Source organism: Lytechinus variegatus, chromosome 1, assembly GCF_018143015.1.
Source record: "Lytechinus variegatus isolate NC3 chromosome 1, Lvar_3.0, whole genome shotgun sequence".
Classification (NCBI taxonomy): domain Eukaryota; kingdom Metazoa; phylum Echinodermata; class Echinoidea; order Temnopleuroida; family Toxopneustidae; genus Lytechinus; species Lytechinus variegatus.
In genome coordinates, this window is record NC_054740.1 from 15,913,353 (window position 1) to 15,933,782 (window position 20,430).

The 20,430-nt window shown below is 36.1% G+C and overlaps 1 protein-coding gene across 3 annotated transcripts in view; it reads right to left on the minus strand.

Annotated features, from left to right (window-relative positions):
* LOC121407164 (pirin-like) overlaps positions 1–20,430 on the minus strand; it is an 84,361-nt gene that overhangs the window by 57,333 nt on the left and 6,598 nt on the right. For all 3 annotated transcript variants that reach the window (XM_041598115.1, XM_041598123.1, XM_041598129.1), the window contains exons 4-6: positions 19,643–19,723; positions 18,889–19,095; positions 1,138–1,267 (exon numbers count right to left, since the gene is read on the minus strand). In XM_041598115.1, coding sequence (XP_041454049.1) covers positions 1,138–1,267; positions 18,889–19,095; positions 19,643–19,723 — 418 coding nt within the window. The remainder of the gene's footprint in view (positions 1–1,137; positions 1,268–18,888; positions 19,096–19,642; positions 19,724–20,430) is intronic.

Here is a 20,430-nt window from a genome sequence, read left to right on the forward strand (position 1 = left end):
TCATGTCAAGAGTGACACCTTTGGGAGGGGACGCAAACCCACACCATCATCGCAAAATCATGTGGGCGTGTCATGGTCTCGTGGTCATGACTCTTATCTTTCAAGCAGAGCATTGTTGGTTCAAATCCCAGTCAAGGCATATTTTCCTTCAGCAAGAAGATTATACATGTACATATATCGTGCTGCACTCAACCTACATGAGATGAATGGGTACAAGCACCTGGCATGATAAATTCCTTGGATCCTTATTGGATGCTACTGAAGAAGCAGCACCTCATGAGCTACAGCTGGGGTAATAATGGCGCAGTCAGATTTTTCTTATGGTGGCCATATGGCGAGTCAAAAACAGCCGTTTTAACATTGTTTGTACCAGCTACATACATGGGTTTTGAATAAAAATGAATAAAATAACTGCTTTGACTCGCCATACTGCTGTTGTGAGGAAAATGTGACTGGACCATATCAGTGCACTTTGTACCCTCTGGAAAAAGTGTGATATATCTAGCTGTATTATAAATGCAGCTTTATGTTATATTTCTTTTTAAAAGTGCAGTAGTAGCAGTAGGCCCAATTGTAGTATTTCAGAGAAGCAAATAAAAACATCTGATGCAGAAATACTTTTGTTTTGATCACATTCACCAAACATTTCCTTCTATGACAAGATTGATGAGAAAGAAAGATGGTTTGGAACATGTTTCAATCGTACATTTCCGCATGCTTTCTTGGCTACATGTATCTGAAGGACAAGTAAACTCACTCTGTCCTGGTACAAATTTGTTTGGATTACATAAAAACAAATTTAGGATTGACAAAGATGGCAAATGGTTCTGCAGCTGTAGCTAATGCGATGTAAATTCATGTAGTATAATATTGTAACCCAAAACTTAATGCAGATTAATAATTCTCTTCAATTTCTCATGAAAAAATAATAGTCGAGAGAATGAGAGATTATATTATGCACAGTATAAGAGCCATATCATCACCATAATCCCCATCATCATCATCATCATAATCTTCATCATCATCATCATTATCATAATCATTATCACCATCATTATCATCATTATCATCATCATCATCATAACCACCATCATCATTACATATGTGGGTTAGTTTGACAGTGAATACAATACTGACCAATATTAACTTTCCCTGAGAGTATATAGATGAATGCATTCCAGCCCTGGGGAATCACCTGAGTTATGGATGCCTTCTCTTCCAATTCAACATCCAGGAAGATAGTTGGAGTACGGGTGGTGACACAGGACTGCATAGAGAAAAGTAAGTGGTCAATCAACTGCCGATTGGTCTACATCTGTATCACAGAGCATAGCAATGATTGTAGAACATTTTTAAACGACTAATTATATTGACTACAATTTACAATAAATTGTGAAAATCAAGTGTACGATTAATCGCTAACCTTTGTCTTACAGTTGTTTGTCAGTTACAAGAGACTGTACAAGCGAATGTTGATCCTTTCTTGCGGTAAGGGGGACACACCCCAGATTTCCATTAATTGGCATTGATCATTTTAGTTCCTAAGAAATAGTCACCACCCATTCTTATCAAACTTCCCGCCCTTTCACTCGGTAAAAAATTCTAATTTGAATGATTCTTCCAGTGAAAAACAAGGCTAATGACAAATTTTTAGCACGTGGGAAACCAAACAAGAATCACAAACGCTAATCACAATCATGAATTCAAATTCTACTCCAGAGGTGAATTCCGATTAAGTTTCACCCAAATTTTATGTGTGAAAGGCTTGACCTCCAAAACATCTTGGGGGGTGGAGCTAACATGTCCTTTCAAGCACTTCTGTAGATAATATAATTGTCATGCACTTATCATATCGATTCAGTGCTTTGATTGACAAATCACCAAAGACACAAACCGCTTTCACTCGGGAATTGGAATTCAAATCACAGTCTTCGAGAGAGCACGTGAAAGGTCTGGTGATTCTAAAGACGAATCGCAATCATCAATACAATGATGATTCAAGATTCACGTGTGAAACGGCCATTAGTTGCTCATAACTTCAAATACAAAAAAAATTATAAAACAACCCCCTGCTTTATCTCCATTCCATTTGGTCTCATCCCACATAGTCTGATGTAATGCTAGTATGATCTACAGTGCGTATCAAAAAAAAGTTTACACTTTGAAAAAATCCTGTAAAATTATACATTTGTAATATCCTGAAGATTTTTCCACATTTTAACATTGGTACAGATCCATTTCAGCAAATGACGATATAACTATCGAAAAATATTTCCGTTTGAGTGAGCACCACTTACTTTTGAAAAGTTATTGAAAAATGATTTGCGCAAAACTTTGAAATAGCTATGCGAATAAAAGTAAACCTTTATCATGAAGAACACGTAGAATTTAGCAAGTAAAATTTATTTGAAAATATCTTTGACCTCTTTTAACTTGTTTCCTTGCCCAATACACTTCGAAGAGTGCATTGCGCCCCGCCCCACTCCCCCACACACCAAGGCCATCAAGACGATATTTGATTTACACTGAGCTGTGATTTACATAAAATGAATTAGGCTTGATTTTCATTTTGTTAATCATTGTCAAGCTTGGGAAAAGTGTGGAGAAACAAGTCTTCAATGAAAAATTAAATGTCCACCCACTTTAAATAATAAAAACTTAGTGAAAAGGTGCTGGAGATGTCTGATGTAAACTTTTGTTCAGATTCAGTTATGTCCTCAGATCCAGCTGGCACACTAAGGGTAAAAGTTGTGCTTACTAAGTGTTGAAATTTCAATTCGGGTGGCAAATTTGATAAAAAATGCCTGAATGTATCTGCTTTATCTTAATTGACTAAAAGTGCAAAGGAAATGTAGGAAAAATGTATCGCAGGGTAAGTTTGATTTCGCCCTTCCCCTTGACACTGCGTGAAAACGAGCATTTCTGCGCAAACAGATTTCTGCGAGCTTTACAAAACTGGACAGTGCTCACTCAAGTGTAACATTCTGTCAAAACTTTTACTTTCATTGGATAGATGAGACCCAAACCCAAGATTATATGTGAAAAAATTACCCTCATGTTGTATATTTTTAAATTCCAAGGTCTTTTTCAAAGTGTAAACTTTTTTTTGATACGCACTGTATAACCAGTTTTGTCTTCAAAACATGAGCTGTTCTATTGCCATTTCACCATCCCACATGGTCTGATGTAATGCTAATATGATCTATAACCAGTTTTGTCTTCAAAACATGAGCTGTTCTATTGCCATTTCACCATCCCACATGGTCTGATGTAATGCTAGTATGATCTACATGTATAACCAGTTTTGTCTTCAAAACATGAGCTGTTCTTATTGCCATTTCACCAAATATCACTTTAAAATTCCAGTATAAAGGCTGTATTCATTTTGTTTTTATAACTACTTGGTATAACCCCTGTATTACTCCCCCCCATTCAAACATGTGATCTATCACCAATGGTGATTGCATTATCGTAAAAAGGTGGGTCTCTTAAGGGCCGTCTGCACCAGCCCGAGTTTTCAAATGAGCGCACTATTTCAGATCTGGCAAATTTTCCCGATCTGAACAATATCTAGATCATTTGTAATGGAGATGCAATTATCGCACTAGTTCGTAGGATTAATCTCAAGAACTTGGGTAAGAATAATCCCGCTAATTCACAGGTGCAGACACATTCGGGATTATTTATTCATGGTGTCAGACCAAAATGCATCGATGCCTCGCTCGAGCAGGAATCAAGTTTCTTACGATGGTGGAGACAGGGTTTCTTGAATCTCGAGAATAATCGCGAAGAGGGCCAATCGGGCTAAAGTCTCGAGACTGAGCAAACTCAGACTGGTGCAGCATAGCTTTTAGTCAAGCTTTATCAATACGCAAGCTTATCTCCATACAATGAACCACTTTTTTACCCACAAGTATATTGATTTCACTTTTAAATACAAGATTTTTATTATGCAGTTTGTTTCCTATTCACACAATTGAAACTACCCCATCCTCCAGGCAGGATTACTGGAATTAATTCTACATTTCTAACCTTTGACATTATTAAACAAGCTGTAATAATGCTTCTAGCAATATTGGTATTTTCGAGCAGACATTTGTATTCATCAGCATGTTTATTATAGTCAATATAAGCAGTATTAGGCTATTAAATATGTAGGATGATTTGCTGAATATGATGAAACATGGATAAAATGGATTATTGTCAATGAATTCTTCAAACAAACTGCATTCTTGCATTCAGTCACTTATTTTATTACTTCTCTTTGAACTGTGCAATATCTACTTTTAGTTTACATTTCATACAAACAATGAAACAAACACACCAAAGTATACCATTAAAATTTTGCTCTTAATCTCCCTATGACTGTCTGTGCTACCTTTTTTTCGTTCTCTTTTTTTGGGGGGGGGGTGCAGAATATATTTAAAGGCTTGACATAAAAATGCTTACTTTCAAATCTGATTTGTCCATTCTTACATCTGGGAGGTGTTTCATGTAGATGACAAATTTGCTTTGAACCAATCGGATGCAAGGATTTGGATAGCTTGTAACAATATCCTGGTATTCAGTGAAAAATCACTCTCTGCATACGTGTATTCGTCTCATTAAATACTCACCTGTGCCCGTCTTACAAAGAATTGCCATTGATCTGATCAACCTCAAGTATACATGTATATGGAAATCCATCAATGTCATAATTTTCTTCTTTATGAAATTTGCATAATGTCCTATGAAAACAAAGAGAAGCATACATGTACTGAATTGTCAAGAAAACAGTGAATGTATGAATATATCATATCTAGAAAAATATTTTGAAGAAACGTGTATATTATATGTTGATGTTGCTGGCTTTCCATAGCTGTGATTGATTGGATCAATCGCAACTATGGAAAGCCAGCAAAGTCAACATATAAAATGCACGTTTGTTTAAAAAATTCTAGATATGAATGTACACTGTACATGTATATTCATAAATTCATCGATTTCTTGACAATATGGTGTGTTCTCCTTCGTTTACAAAGCACATTTTGCAAATTTCCTATATAAAAATTATGACACTGATGGATTTCCATAGAGTAACGATTGATTGAATCAATTGTAACACTTTGTAAGACGGGCCCAGATGTATTCATTTGACTGAACTACAGTACATAATCTACCATCTCACTATTCAATGTTGCTACACGTCCACCAAACCTCTGGCAAGGTTTCGCAAAATAAAATACATGTACGTGCACCTTTGGTTGGAACTTGGCTGCTACAATGTACATGCATGGTAAGGCAGCATATCTAACATTAAAGGACAAGTCCACCCCAACAAAAACTTGATTTGAATAAAAAGAGAAAAATTCAACAAGCATATATCACTGAAAATTTCATCAAAATCGGATGTAAAATAAGAAAGTTATGGCATTTTAAAGTTTTGCTTTAATAATATTTTCAACAAAATAGTTATATGAACGAGCCAGTTTACATCCAAATGAGAGAGTTGATGACATCACTCACTCACTATTTCTTTTGTAATTTATTATATGAAATATGAAATATTTTTATTTTCTCGTCATTGTCATGTGAAATGAAGTTTCATTCTTCACTGAACACATGGAATTCCATTATTTTAACATTTTGTGCTCGATCAGGCAAGTAGGTCCTAAGCATCAAATTCGTAAAAATTGAAATATTGTATAATTCAAACAATAAAAACAAAAGAAATAGTGAGTGAGTGACATCATCGACTCTCTCATTTGGATGTAACTAACTCGTTCATACATGTACATGTATAACTATTTTGTTGAAAATAAGCGAAACTTTGAAATGTCATAACTTTCTTATTTTACATCTGATTTTGATAAAATTTTCAGCATTGTGCTTGTCTGATTTTTCTCTATTGATTCAAATAAACTTTTTCTGAGGTGGACTTGACCTTTAAGTACACAATGTCATATACAAAAAAGCAATTAGGTTCATATCAGCCCCTTTGGTGGAATTTAACTTAAGAGTAATTAAAATGTCTGAATCGAATATGCCAGGGCACAGCCAGAAAAATGTGTTTTGAACAAACATACACTACATACAGAGCAAACCCAGAGCACATGCTTCAGAAAGGGTGTTTGAAACCTGACCGCACTCCCCACCCCTTTGACCCTTCACCTCGTGTCACGACCCTTCCCACTGGCACTTCCAGTTTGTGTCAAAGAGAGGGCGAATTAAGCCCTCTGAAGCAAAGCATTCTTATTAACTCGGCATCACTATCGATTTTACTAAATAGAACCATACCTTACAGAACAAAAGCAAATATAACCAAACTATTCAAAATCTTGTTTGCTTCAAATTTCAGGCTTAATTTCAAAGAAAAGTCGCATTTGCCTCGGATGTTGCTCTTTATTTAATGTAAAATACGGAAATGATTTATTAGATTACAGAGTGACCTTGCGAGGAAAATAAAAGCAAGGTGTCAAAAAACAAACCGTTGCGGTGATCAAGACAAATGCGAAGGCGCTAATAAAACAAATAAAATATAGATCGGCTCACTAAGTGATTACCGTAATTCATTGTTTCAAATTATAGCCAAAAGCTATCATATGCTACAAATTAGCTGAAATGCAGGAATTTATTTTAGATATTTTAATTTGTTATTCTAGAAAGTGAGAAGGTTTATTATACTGATTTCCGTTCGATGTGTGTGTGCTACCGCTTTGATCGATTCCAGAATATTACTTTTAACAAAATAATAGTATAAGAGAAATACTCTCGTTACAAACCTCTTTGAAACCTGTAAAACTTTAGGGAGATTTTTTTTAATTCAGGAATATTTATATTTCATTTCTCTATATTGTCATCAAATTTTAATGGAATAAAGGGTACTTTACAATTTCATGGTATGTCTGTTTAAATATGTAATGATTTTTCTACAAGTTATTTTTACATAACACTTTGATGACAGAGAGAGAGGGAGCAAAGAAAAAATATGCCTCACATTTATATATTACAATTCGTTTTAATAAGTTTTTTAACATAAATTCAGTTTGACGAACAAGAAGGTAAAGAGAAAAAACACGCCTCTATTTAAAAATTTGAATAAGAAAATAAATACTTTAAAAATTCAATCTCAAGGTAAGCTACACGTACATGTATAAATTAATGAAGAAGGAAACTCTAAAATATTGATTAATGATTGTACAAAGTATTAAAGAAATTTGATAGATTTGCAAATATTTGCTGGTACATATGATCCTTGCAACACAAAGTACTAAGATTCACTTTTTAGCTAGAATTGGTCTATCAATTGGAACTACGGTATGTAAATTAATTGATTTCTGCGATCGACTGTAAATAAGTTTCTTTTAAGACTGTCAATTTCAATCATCTGACCCTTTGGGATATGGAAATGGATTTTTGCAACAAGAAATCAGAGCACATTCATAAACTACATGTACAATATGTTTTGGTCAGATAATTCAGCTTTTTTTAAGGAAAAATCCGTTGCAACTTTTTAAGTTGCAGGGCTCGAATTAAGAATTTAAAGGGGCAAGGCCATTTTTTAAAAGGGCACTTAAGGGAAAGGGCAGGCAGTTTTCACTTTATGGGACATCCAAGGCCACCAAAAAAAAGGGCATCAATAATAAATGCACTTTTCAATGGGGCACATGTACTGGATTACCGCAGGGCACCAAGGCCACAGCAAAAAAGGGCAGTTATTTTGGCCTTAAGTCTACAAATATTTGAAAGGGCATCAAGGCCATTTCTGAGGGCATCTAAGGCCATGGCCTTGGATGGCCTTGGATTAATTCGAGCCCTGAAGTTGATCGATGTTTGCAATCAATTTTGAATAAGTTTGAATAAGTCCAACCCCAACAAATAACTGATTTGAATAAAAAGAGAAAAAGCTAACAAGCATAACACCAAAAATTTCATCGAAATTGGATGTACATGTACATGTACAGGTAAAATAAGAAAGTATTATGACACTGAAAGTTCGCTTAAATTCACAAAACAGTTTTGTACATGTACATCCTGGTCAGTGTGCAAATGAGGGAACTGATGATGTCATCCACTCACTATTTCTTTTGTATTGTATTTTAATATATGAAATATGCAGTATTTTAATTTTCTTCTTATTGTCATGTCAAATAAAGTTTTTTCTTCCCTGAACATGTGGAATTGCCATTGTCATAACATTTCATGGTTCAGTCCAGTTAGTCCTTATTGTCAAATCTGTAAAAATTGAAAAGAATGTATAATTCAAACAAAAACAAAAGAAATAGTGAGGGACATCATTGACTCAGTTGCATTTTACTGATATGTGCATATACAGTTAATAACTGTTTGTGAAAAATAAGCAAAACTTCAAAATATCATCATTGTCATGTAACTTTCTCATTTTACCTCCGATTTTGATGAATTTGTCATTGTTATGCTTGCTTGATATTTATCTATTGATTCAAATCAACATTTTTTGGGGGGTGAACTTGACCTTTAAATTTCATTCATCCGATCCTTTGTGGATCTAGAATTCTACAGATATTTTTGTATATTCAAACATATATCCAAATGACGTTTTAATATGTGCCATAAAAAAACATGAACAGCGCATTGTCATTTGAATTGAAACTGATGAGGATCCTGAGCCAATGTTGCATTCATCACCAAGGGGTCACGTGCGGTAATCATCAAATAAACGTACTGCCCTCTATTGACCATCTGATCTGATGCCGCTGACCAGGTGTTATTTGTTGAACTCATAATCGTTGTCTAACCCCCCCCCCACCCTCCCCTCCTACTTACAAACATCATCAATATTTTGACACAACTGCTCCGCTATCCTGGGGGTCTGGCGACATCGAATTAAAAAGTCCCACGAGGGCCTCGCTATTAAAATTGGTGGATTTATACCAGAAGATGAATTTATTTCTCTTAATATCTCTCGGCGCATTTGGCAGTGGAATTGATTTCAAGGTATTTCAACAGCCCTTGGGTGGCATAGGCTCAATTAAAGGCTTCAATAGGAAAGGGTGTTTGATAGAGGAAAGATTAAGAATCTTTTAACTTTCTCTTAAGTTTGTTAAGAAAGGATAAGGCCTTGGCAATAATGGGAATCAGGTGTGAAAGATATTTAACAAGTCTGTATTGTTCATATAAAATTGATTCAAATATTTTGAACCAAACTGTATGACATTATCAAACAGAGGTGGTTAGAATTTTTCACAGGGTAGAATTTTTTTCATTTTATATCTTAAGGGCTACTTTTATCCCATAGGGCCATCGCTGAGTTTTGGAGGATGCATATTTTTTCATTCAAAGGGCTACCTTTTTGTGCAACAAGCAGTATGCAAAAGGCAATTAATATCATAAACCTTCCATACACATAATTATTGATTCTCTACATATTTTTGAATATTAATATGACAAATTCTAGCAAGGATGGTCACCCCAAAGCATTAAATTTGGGGAATTTTAGGGCGATTTGGGCTGTGATTCGTGCAAATGCACCTGCTGGAGTCATGTACATGTATTTCCAAGGCTGGATATAACACCTTGGAGGTGGGTTATTAACATTTTTCCACAGGCCCCAGACTAATTAATAATATAGGGTATTTATATTGCGCACATATCCACCTTGTTAGGTGCTCAAGGCGCTCCTATATTACCCAGCTACACTACAGGGCGTCCACTGCCCACTCAGCTTCTTGAGGAATTACTTCCTATCGGTACCCATTTTACCTCACCTGGGTTGAGTGCAGCACATTGTGGATCAGTTTCTTGCTGAAGAAAATTATGCCATGGCTGGGATGGGCTCCAGGCAAAAAACAAATCAGGGTCTACAAACTACTCTTCACAAAAAAAAACTGCATAACACTGCTTCATTGGATAACCTTTAACATTATAGTGAATGGGGATTATCTGGGGATCTTTTTTTAATTTCCACTGCTCTTTTGAGCACTTTGGGGGCTAAATTACCCCGAGCCCCCATCTGTTTTCCTACTGGGCTCTATCCAATATAAAGGAAGGTGGTAAACTGGTATATTTTTTTTTAATGGTTGAAGTTCATACCAAATCTACAGAAGACCTAAAGATCTTGTGCACAAATTGTAACCTCCTATAATACGACATGTACACATATGTATGCTAGATTTATTGGTGCGTCATGGTCGTGTGGCACTTTTATCAAATTTTCAATCTGTGATACTAATAAACAGTTCTTGTATAGCGCATATCACATTATGATTATAACATCTCTAACGTCTCGTCCAAAGGATTTGGATATTACTACCCCGGCTTTAGCTTGGCAGCAGTAGTAGTAACTTACATTATGGCGCACACATTTCAAGGAATTAATTTCTCCCCATTTACCTCACCTGGGTTGAGTGCAGCACAATGTGGATGAATTTCTTGCTGAAGGAAACTCTGCCATAGCTGGGATTTGAACTAATGAATCCACTGGGCCACAATGCTCTTGGTGAGAATTACATGTAAAGATGCTTTTGATACATTGAAAGACGATCAATGCAATCCTACTCTGTCATCATAAAATCATGATGGATGTACATGGGCCCGGTCTTACAAAGATTTGTGATTGATCCAATCAAACACAACTATGGAAGGCCAGCAACATCACTATCTACATGTAAATCACATGTTTGTTCAAAACATACTCTAGATTTGGTGTATAATCATACATTGTTTCTTAAAAATTTGGTTTGCTTCTCCTTGTTAACCAAGGCCATTGTGCAAATTTCCTTCAAAAAAATTATGACATGGATGGATATCTATATACCCGAGGTTGATTAGATCAATTGTAACTCTTTGTAAGACGGGGCCACGGTCTAATGATTCTGACTCTCATTTTCCAATCACAAGGTCTTGGGTAAGAATTCCAGCCATGGCATGTTTTACTTAGCAAGAAATATACCCACATCACGTTGCACTTGACCCAGGAGAGGTGGATGGGTAATCGCCATGATCAAATTCTTGCACTGGCCAGAAAATGGCAAGTCAAGCTATAATGTCGCGAATAATAGTTTGCTTTGGGATAGATTATTTTACTATATAACTCACTGCCTATTATTTAAATTAGTATATTTCATTTTTTCTTTAATAGGGAGGGGGGGGGGGAGAATCAGACCCAATACTGTGCAATAGTGCATTACAATAAGTACCCAGCATGCCATTCCATTATTTTTCTATTCCTCGCACACTAATCCAAGGCCACTGAAGGCTATGGCCGTAGATGCCATTGTGACTTGCCCTGATGCCCCTCCCATTGGCAGTGATGGTTTGTTATGCCCATGTTTATTTTTCCTAATCATGTTATGATACAGAAATGTGCCCGATGAGGAACTACATGTAGCCTTCCCCTTTAAATTTAAAGCCGGATGATGTTGACAAATTTCAACCCCAACCCCCACCCCCCCCCCCAAAAGAAAGGAAAATAAAAAGTAAGAAAAAAGTTAGGAGAAATGCAAAGAGTGAAAAACACAGAAAGAGGAGGAAAAAAGAACAGAAAGAAATGAGTGAAAACACTTCAACTACTTTGTACTCTATCCATGAAAATACTGTCCATGTAGATGGCGCTATTTAACATACAGACTAAACAAGGGGTGATTTGATAGAGACTCCCATTGCAAACACAACCCAAACCTTCACAAAGATAACAACATTTTTCATGAAAAGGATGTGAGTGAAGTCATTGTTATGATTATTACCTTCATTCATTGGCAATGAGATTGATTTAAGAATTATTATAATAGGATACATGAGATAAACAAAGATTTGTCTTAATGAAATAGGCAAGGATATTTTGGCTGTTTGAAAAATGATATCATTTTCAATTGGCAGAAAAGGGGCAACTCTTGCCCTTGTAATGTAAATATTGGGGGGAACTGTTTTTTTTTCTTTTAAGCATCCCCCACCCCATTCCCTGGCAGTGATTGAGATATAACATACACCTAAATTAAATTATACAGCCTTCTCAAAGAAAAATAACATTCTGATTTGAAAAGAAAAAATAAATAAAAAATTGAAAATGTATAGGCAGGCCTGTTTTTTAATTGTCATTTCATCAAATGGGGCAAATAGAAGGGAATCATTATCCCTATTCAATGTGGCCATTTTGTAATATTTTTTTTTAGATAAAAAAAAGGTTTTTTAACTATTGTACGAATTGTTAAAACAATTTTTCTCCTCAAAGTTTTCCATTTACATTTCTAAAAAATCTTCCACTTGGGTACCTGATATAATCTAATAAATAATATGTGATGAAACATTTTGATGAAAAAGATGATTTGCCATGTTATTTTTAAAATACAATAAACTCCATGAATTCCAAATTCAAATAATGAAGAAATGTTTTTCACTAAATTATAAACAATGTGAAAACTGTCAAGAGTGATTTGAAATGTTCAAATAAGTGATAATCACTGCATTCTCATACACCGAACAAAATTTTCAAAATCACAAATCTCCCAAATTACCATTTGGACTTTAAGAGAAGTGATTATTTTGCCTCCAAAGATATACTCCGATGAAAAAAATCCTATAAATTGAATTAATGTAAAATCTATTCAAGCAAAATCTCAAAGAGACTCAAAATTGGACAAAAACACTAGGTACCTTCAAATTTCAAGCCCAACAGAAGACAAATCATTCAAGCACAATAAACAATACAAATTTATATAATCTAAATTGATAACAGAAAAGAATGATACAATATTTTAAAGCTTAGGTACTAAATATGTACATGAATACAACAGGGTTGGTGTGGATGATGATGTCACACACTTCCCATGGCCTACTAAAAGATTCCTTTCATGCTTCATTTCACACAAAACATCACCTTTTTTTATAGAGATTTGATGAGGATAAACGGATCATTTAACTCTGTGAGCAGCCGAACTACATGTTTATGAGTTTATACACTCAGCAAAATAAGTTCTTGGACACTTATAGAAGTTAAAATATTCCATATAGATATTAGATTAAAGGCAAATTATTGTATGTCAACATGACCAGACAATATTCCTCTTCCAGTATTACATGACATTTTCATGTGAACAGTCATGCATGGGTGGTTAAATGCTTTAAACAATAGCAATGTCAGTAAAAGAAAATTGCAAGAAATGGATCAGTCAGTGCATGGCTGGTTACAGGCATTTAACAATAGCAATGTCAGTAAAAGAAAATTGCTAGCAAACGGTCAGTCATTCTTTCAGTTGTGAAAGTTTGCGTGGCATAAATATCCATTAAACGATAAAAGTAAAATACCACTCTAATAGTGAAGAGAAAGTTATCCACCTTGGATGCATCACTATTTCACTGGAATTTTAAGTCAAAGTTAGTCGATAAACAAATTTCAGTATCTTGGCATAAACAAAAGAAAATTATCCTTATCCTCCTGTCTACTGCAGGGGGTGGTGGCCCTAAGTCGACGACTCCTAGGACGATCTCTAACTTCATTAGTAGCCAAAGACCGCTGGTTCAAATGTAAAATTGTTGTTGGTGAAACTTGGGAAATATTGAGCCACTTGTCTAAATGACTGCCCAGAATGCAACATTCTTATTGCTCTTGCATGCTCTTGGTTGGAAAGCTTCATCTTGAAAGTGAGTGTCCAAATGATCCATCTCATGCATCTCATGATGCATCCATAAGCATTCAATATTGACATGATAAACGCATGTTGAAATTGCTGAATGTATGCCTACAGGATGGCCATGATCATTAGCATTTGAATGGTCCATTTCTTGCAATTTTCTTTTTCTGACATTGCTATTGTTTAAAGCATTTAACCACTCATGCATGACTGTTCACATGAAAATGTCATGTCATACTGGAAGAGGAATATTGTCTGGTCATGTTGACATACAAAAAATTTCCTTTAATCAAATATCTATATGAAATACTTTAACTTTTTTGAATGTCCAAGAACTTTTTTTGCTGAGTGTATATTTGTTCTAAAAAACCTTGGATATCATCTTTATTTGGGATGGAAAGTTGTTAGTAGGTCGTAAAATGTGATGATATTGTTTTGCAAAAACCATTTACTTCCATGTTCAAAATTAAAATTGTGTGCCTCCCTCTGCGTTGACATTGCACTTTTTCTCAAGCAATGAATGTCAATCAACAGGCTCCAAAGGGTGAGAACAGAATGAAAGCTTGAACAAGAACCATAATCTATATTCGGGCAAGTATTTTCCAACTATTTGAAAATGTACTTGCCTGACTGGGCAAGTGCTTCAAAAAAGTTACGTAGCACCCTGCATAATCATTATGTGTATGTGTAGTGCAGTGCAACTCAACGTCTACTTCGCACTGCTTCTGAAATATTTACGTCGTCATTTTATTGCCTTGCCGATTCAAACATTAGTCAAAGTAAGGACGAGGAGGTGAAAGTTCACTACAAAAGAAAAACTGACTCTGAAAAAAGGGCTACGGGGAGAGATTGCAACAAAAGATACAGTCAGAAAACATCTTCTATTTGTGGCCCAGTCGAACTCTCAGAGGAGCTGATGAGGATCAGCGAAGTGTAAGGGTTGCCCGGGGGGGCACTTGACCAAAAAAGTGGTGGGGGTGTGCCGCAGGCGAGACAAAAAACGGGGGCCTTGGAGCGGGCTTATTGTAAAAAGGAGGGTCCTCGGAACGGGCTTCGGAACGATAAATGTTTGTGAAAACGGGGGTCCTTGGAACGGATCGCCAGCGTGTTCAGCGCGTATGCATCCCTACGGAACGGTCATGCGTGCATGATGCAGCTAGCGCGGCCTCCGCCGGGAGCTCTGCAGCCGCTTTTCACCAAAATTGCAGCTCATTCAACGCGATCGGAGCGGTGTAACGAAAAATATGCGAAGCTTTGGAGCGGATTTCTCTCTTCTTTTTCTCAACAAGGCAAAAATGCTATGCCTTGGAACGGAAATTTGAGTGTAAAATTGGGGGTCCCCTCCGCGGCACATACCCACTATGCATTATATACTGAGTGCCCCCCCCCCCCCCGGGAAGGGTTGTCATCCTATCTCATATCTATGTAAGTAACGTCAGATTGTTGGCTCAAAATTCATGAGATTGAAATAGATCTAGATTCAATTGACAATTAGTTGTGGACTTAACCTACATACAGTAGTAGTGTAGATCTTCCTAGCTGCCTACATATTTACACAAGTATTTTGGAGTTACTGCAGGTCAATTGGGTCATGCCCCCATGTCTTTAATTTTTAACACTGCACCAAACTTGAAATGGACATGGTCCCAAAAATTCACTCACTAGGTGTTGAGCTGTCATTGTGAGCTGGTCATCTGGATCGTTTGTGTAAACCCACAATAGATTGGAGAATAGGAAGCCTAATCAATTTTTCTTGTGTTTTTAAATTCTGACACCGGCAACAGGCAAACAGTCACCCAACAATGATTATTTATGGTAGGTCCCCCAAATCGGACAGTAAATGGACCGCAGGCCTCTACAAAAATTTTTTTCGTCACTTGCCCTGTTGGGCAAGTGATGAAAAAATTTGCTTGCCCAATAGAAAAAACTGCTTGCCCAATTTTTAAAATAATTTTTCATTATGATGGCACTACTCTTGTTTTTATTAAGGAATACAAAATAACAATTGAGAATCATGTCCAGTATAAAAGAACACACATTGAAAAGGATATTTTCAGCAACGTAGGCCTAAGTCTTTACGTTTATTTTGGAGAAAAAAATCAATTTTTTATGGGTATTTAAGGTTTTAAAAAACCCTTCAACAAAAGTTGCTAAAATTTCATATTTTGCATCTTTAAATCCATGAAATTGCTTCCTGCGTACCATATTTCCTTAGAATTGCTTTCATTTACCGTAGTTAGAAAAGTAAGAAAGCCAGTGAAAAATGTTCAGCTCTTTATTGACTCGGAAAAAATTATTTTATCATCAAAAGTGGAGTGGCTAAAATTTCACATTTTGCATCTTTAAATCCATGAAATGGTCATTTATTTTCCATATTTTCTTGTCTTTTCTTCATAATTTTATGATGTTCCACTCGGTCAATAATTTTATCTACATGTACATGTTTTCACATGCTACTTTTTTATCTATTTTGAGGAATACCTGTTCACTTATTAATGAATTATTACTAACATTGTTTAATATTGTATGATTTTTAAGTAATTTCTTTCACTATGCTTAGAATCTTGGGTGTGTGTGTGTGTTGTGTGTGTGTGTGGGTGTTTGTGTGGGTGTGACTGTGAGTTGAACTTTGATATAAATGAATTCAATATCTAATTTCTACTTCGCCTATTCCAGTACAATAACCTGTACTCGGCCATGTAATAAAGGCCCACATACCCTAACTTTTCCTGAAGTTCTTTGAAAACGCAGACTTCTACGAAAATTGCATTTCTCCATGGGGGAGTCTAAATTTGGTGGGAATGTATTCATTAATAACTTAAATATACATGACAATGAAGAAATCATCAAACTTTATTGGAAGTTTTGAATAATATACCCGAAATGTAAACTCTGTCTGAAACAGAAAATCACCATCATTGAGGCCTTTACTGAGCGAATTGTCCCCCAGAGCTCTGGCAGAGAGACAGAGCTCAGACTGGCTAGCTAGTATGCGCACGTGCGTGAGCCTCCCGCCGGCCTTGTAAAATAGATGGAGCTTTGTTTGATGATTTATTGTCTGATATTTACCTCATCCCCTCAAAAAGGGAAACAAATGAATTTTAAGTTATAATCAACAAATACGGCAAGTTATTTTTGATGTTAATAGGCCGTTTTGAAAAGCAAAGCCGAATGACAACTCACCAATGCGCGGTTACTAGACTGTGATTTATTTCCTGTGTAATTCTAATTATTTTATCACAGAATTGTGATATCGGAAGGGGGAAAATGTGCATTAGAAATTGCACATGATGGTAGTCATAATGGACCCCTATACTACATTCAACTGTTTCCCGGCCATTGCATTGATTTTTTTCATACCTGGTACCATGTATGGAAATACGTGGTACAGAAAAAATAACGCAATTTCGGAATTTGAAACTGCGCTACTCGCTATTTTTTAAGGCTTATTCATGATTTTGAGTGTGGATTTTTGATGATTTATGGAAAAACGAGGAACGGTACAGAAAAAAGACGCAACAACCACTTGCCCGATCGGGCAATTGACTTTGAGAAGTGCTTGCCCGCACGTCATTTTCACTTGCCCCGGGCAAGCGGGCAAGCGGGTTTGTCGCGCCCTGGACCGTGTAACGAAACACTCGGAAAGAGCGCCCTACAGCGTTGAGTAAGTAACAACCTTTTTTTACCTTTGCGTATTGCAAGATAGTTGTGTACAAAACGTATGAGAGAAATGGTGAAGGGTTGAAGGAATAGACAATTTTTCCATTTCAAATTTTTTTTTCTTCAATTATTTCCCCCTTATTGGAGATGAATATATTTTCAGAGGTTCCTTGCTAATAAAACATTATTATTCCCATGCCCCACCCTTGAACCATCTCCAAACTCCCCTTTCTCATTTCCCCCATATGTTTTATACACAGTAGCGTGCCGATATGCGAAGGTTTACTTACTCAACGCTGTTGGGCGCCTATCCCTATAAGCATTTATCGAGCGTTTCAAAAAATCATCGAAGTGTCCGATCTTCCCCTTGTACTAGTATCTTTTCTACAGGTAATGAGATGGGTTTATCTCCAAGCAGGTGGTCTAGCTTTATGATGGTTCCTGGCCTAAACCCATTTGGTCTACTCTCCATTTGTTCTCATTAAGATTGGGTGATTCAGGTCCAATTACAAGTTGGTCTACTCCCTCATAGTCTAATTCTCAATTAGTCTAATGCCCAGATGGACTAACCTGGTCTACAAATTATTTTGCACTGTATCAAATTATAATTTTGATTCATTACCACATCAGAATGAATGGTGTTCAACCAAAAGGATAGTCGACAAAAGTGGTATAGCCTAACTGGCAATTAGACAAAATGGTACTGCAACTGTACCGAATTGCTAACGATAAACTGGTTGTAGCCAGTGTTCTAGCTAAAGCCTTTTTATTGGTGGTCGCAATTACATGGCAATACAAAGTTTTTTAAGCCGAGTCAGTGGAAAGGGAATGAACATCATGTAATGACAAATTGACAGCAAATCTTTGAAAAATAAAACTATTATTGATCAAATATAAGTTTGCTTTATTGTAAACCATGAAAATAAAACAATAAAAGGTGGAAATGAACGCAAGTGCAAATCCTCTTAGCAAGGAGTTAGTTATGAAACACTTTTCATTTGGAATCAGTGGTGGTCGGAAATAGTGTATTTCATGATGAGCGGTGGTCAGATATCTTCTGTGCTGGTTAGGCCACTCTGACACTGCCGTCCTCCGTAGCTACTGTATAACACTGGTTGTAGCTGAACTAAGATAAGACTATGTGGGACGAGACCCAATAGATGCAGGGGAAGAGGCCAATGAGATATGCATCATGAGATGTAAAATCACTGCCTCTGTGCCTTAGTGATCTTAAATACCATGACTTATTGATACACAAAGAGAAGTAGAATTTCATTTTTTTTATCTTTTTTTTTGGGGGGGGGGGTAGATTAAAAATTAAAGGAAATTACCCCTCAGCTAATCTGGATTGCAAATTGATAGGATTCATTCTTTCTCAATTGGAAGCTAAGAAAACAGTGCATCCAGATCACCTTCCCGAAGTGACAGTTTATTCTTTCACCTAAGAAAAATCAATCTTTTTTTAATTCGGGGGCTACTTTTCACAATCTACTTCCTAAATCTGATTGGCAAAACTTTACATTTCCCTGAATTGGGATTTTCCAGGGCTCTTTTTAACAATTCTGGGGTGAAATCACCTCGGGGCCCCCCGCCCCTGCCTTCACCCAAAACATTAGTCATTCAACAAGTTTATGTCACTCACCTTACTCCCCAAGGCTTCCCCTGCAATCACTCTGACACTGGCACCCCCTTCTGTTGCAAATGGAATGTCCTCTTTCTTTATGTCCTGGTACACGGACTCTACCATTTTATCCCCTGAGGTAAGGTTTATCCACAGTTGAAGGCCATGACAGCTCTCCTCGCCAGCTGGCATCTCTGTGTGTACAATGCCCCTTCCTGCAGATAACCACTGTATGACCATAGATAAAATGTAAAAACATTGGTCAGTATTCTGGGCTCAGGGGACCATTGCATATTAAACATATATACCAAGTCATATAACTGTAAACAAATATATCAGGCTTTGAGAAAGTATAGTCGAATCATTTATTCAAGGTTGGTCTGGCAATTATTATTTTTTCCTGAGGGGCGATGCCCTGTTTGACAAATAGTAGTATTGTCAGTTTAATCGATAATTAATAATTCTCACAGTACTTTTGAAGGAAATGCCTGATTATATTTGTTTTACTTGTACTGTATATATTCTACTCTTAATAATTTAGAACAAAAAAATGTGCGCTGAGCTTGAACAGTCAGGTTACTTGCATTGAATTACATACTTTTCTTCAAGCCACTGCCTTCAGCGGAATGCAGATTAGTGCCTGTGCCAAAGCATCATTGGAATGGGACTTCCACAGGAGAGACAAAATTACAGTGAATTATGGTTTCCTTTTTTCTGGGATGCAATGTACAGTACATGTATACTGAGTATACTGAGACATTTGGAGTTGATTTACCTGTACATCACCATTATCTATAGTCCCTTTGTTATCCTTGAAGTCCTCAAAATCCAAACAGCCTGTTAGAATATATGTCACCTGAAAGAAGTCAGTATCAAAGAAAGAAAAATATAGTAACAGAATGGTGGGTCAACTATCAAATATACTTGCAAATGTTCTGTACTACTGCACTGCTTAATCTATAGCTAACTTTATACATAATTAGTGCTGTTTCCGAATTTCTGGACCGAAATGAAAGTTTGTTAATTTGCATTGTTATAACATATCCTTCCTCATCAGAATTTTGCTTTGTTGCCTGATTTGGATTGATTCGGAAGATTCAGGAACAAAAATACAAGACTAAAATTCACACTTTTTCAGAAGATGAAATGGTTGTCAGACATCACATTGAAATAACTAATATTACTTTCGAAAGCTGAATGGTGGAAACAATTGCTCCCAAAATATTTTAATGAATACTTTGAAATGAATATAACATAAACATGAATAAATATTGCACAAGAAATGCCAATAAAATGTATGTACCTTTTTACCATTATAATTTTTCAAGAACAACTGTCAGTTTTAAAGGCCCACAGTCTTGGAATCTCTTGCTAAATGACCTCAAAAAAGTCAAACTATTTGCTCTTTTAGGAGAAAACATAAATTGTATTTATTTAACTTTGAATATGAATAATCTAATTTTTAATTTATTGCCTTTTATGTTTTTAGATTTGTGTTTGTAACGTGTTATTTTGTATTATTTTTTGAAGTGGGGTAAATTCAGGGATTTATCTTGACAGGCC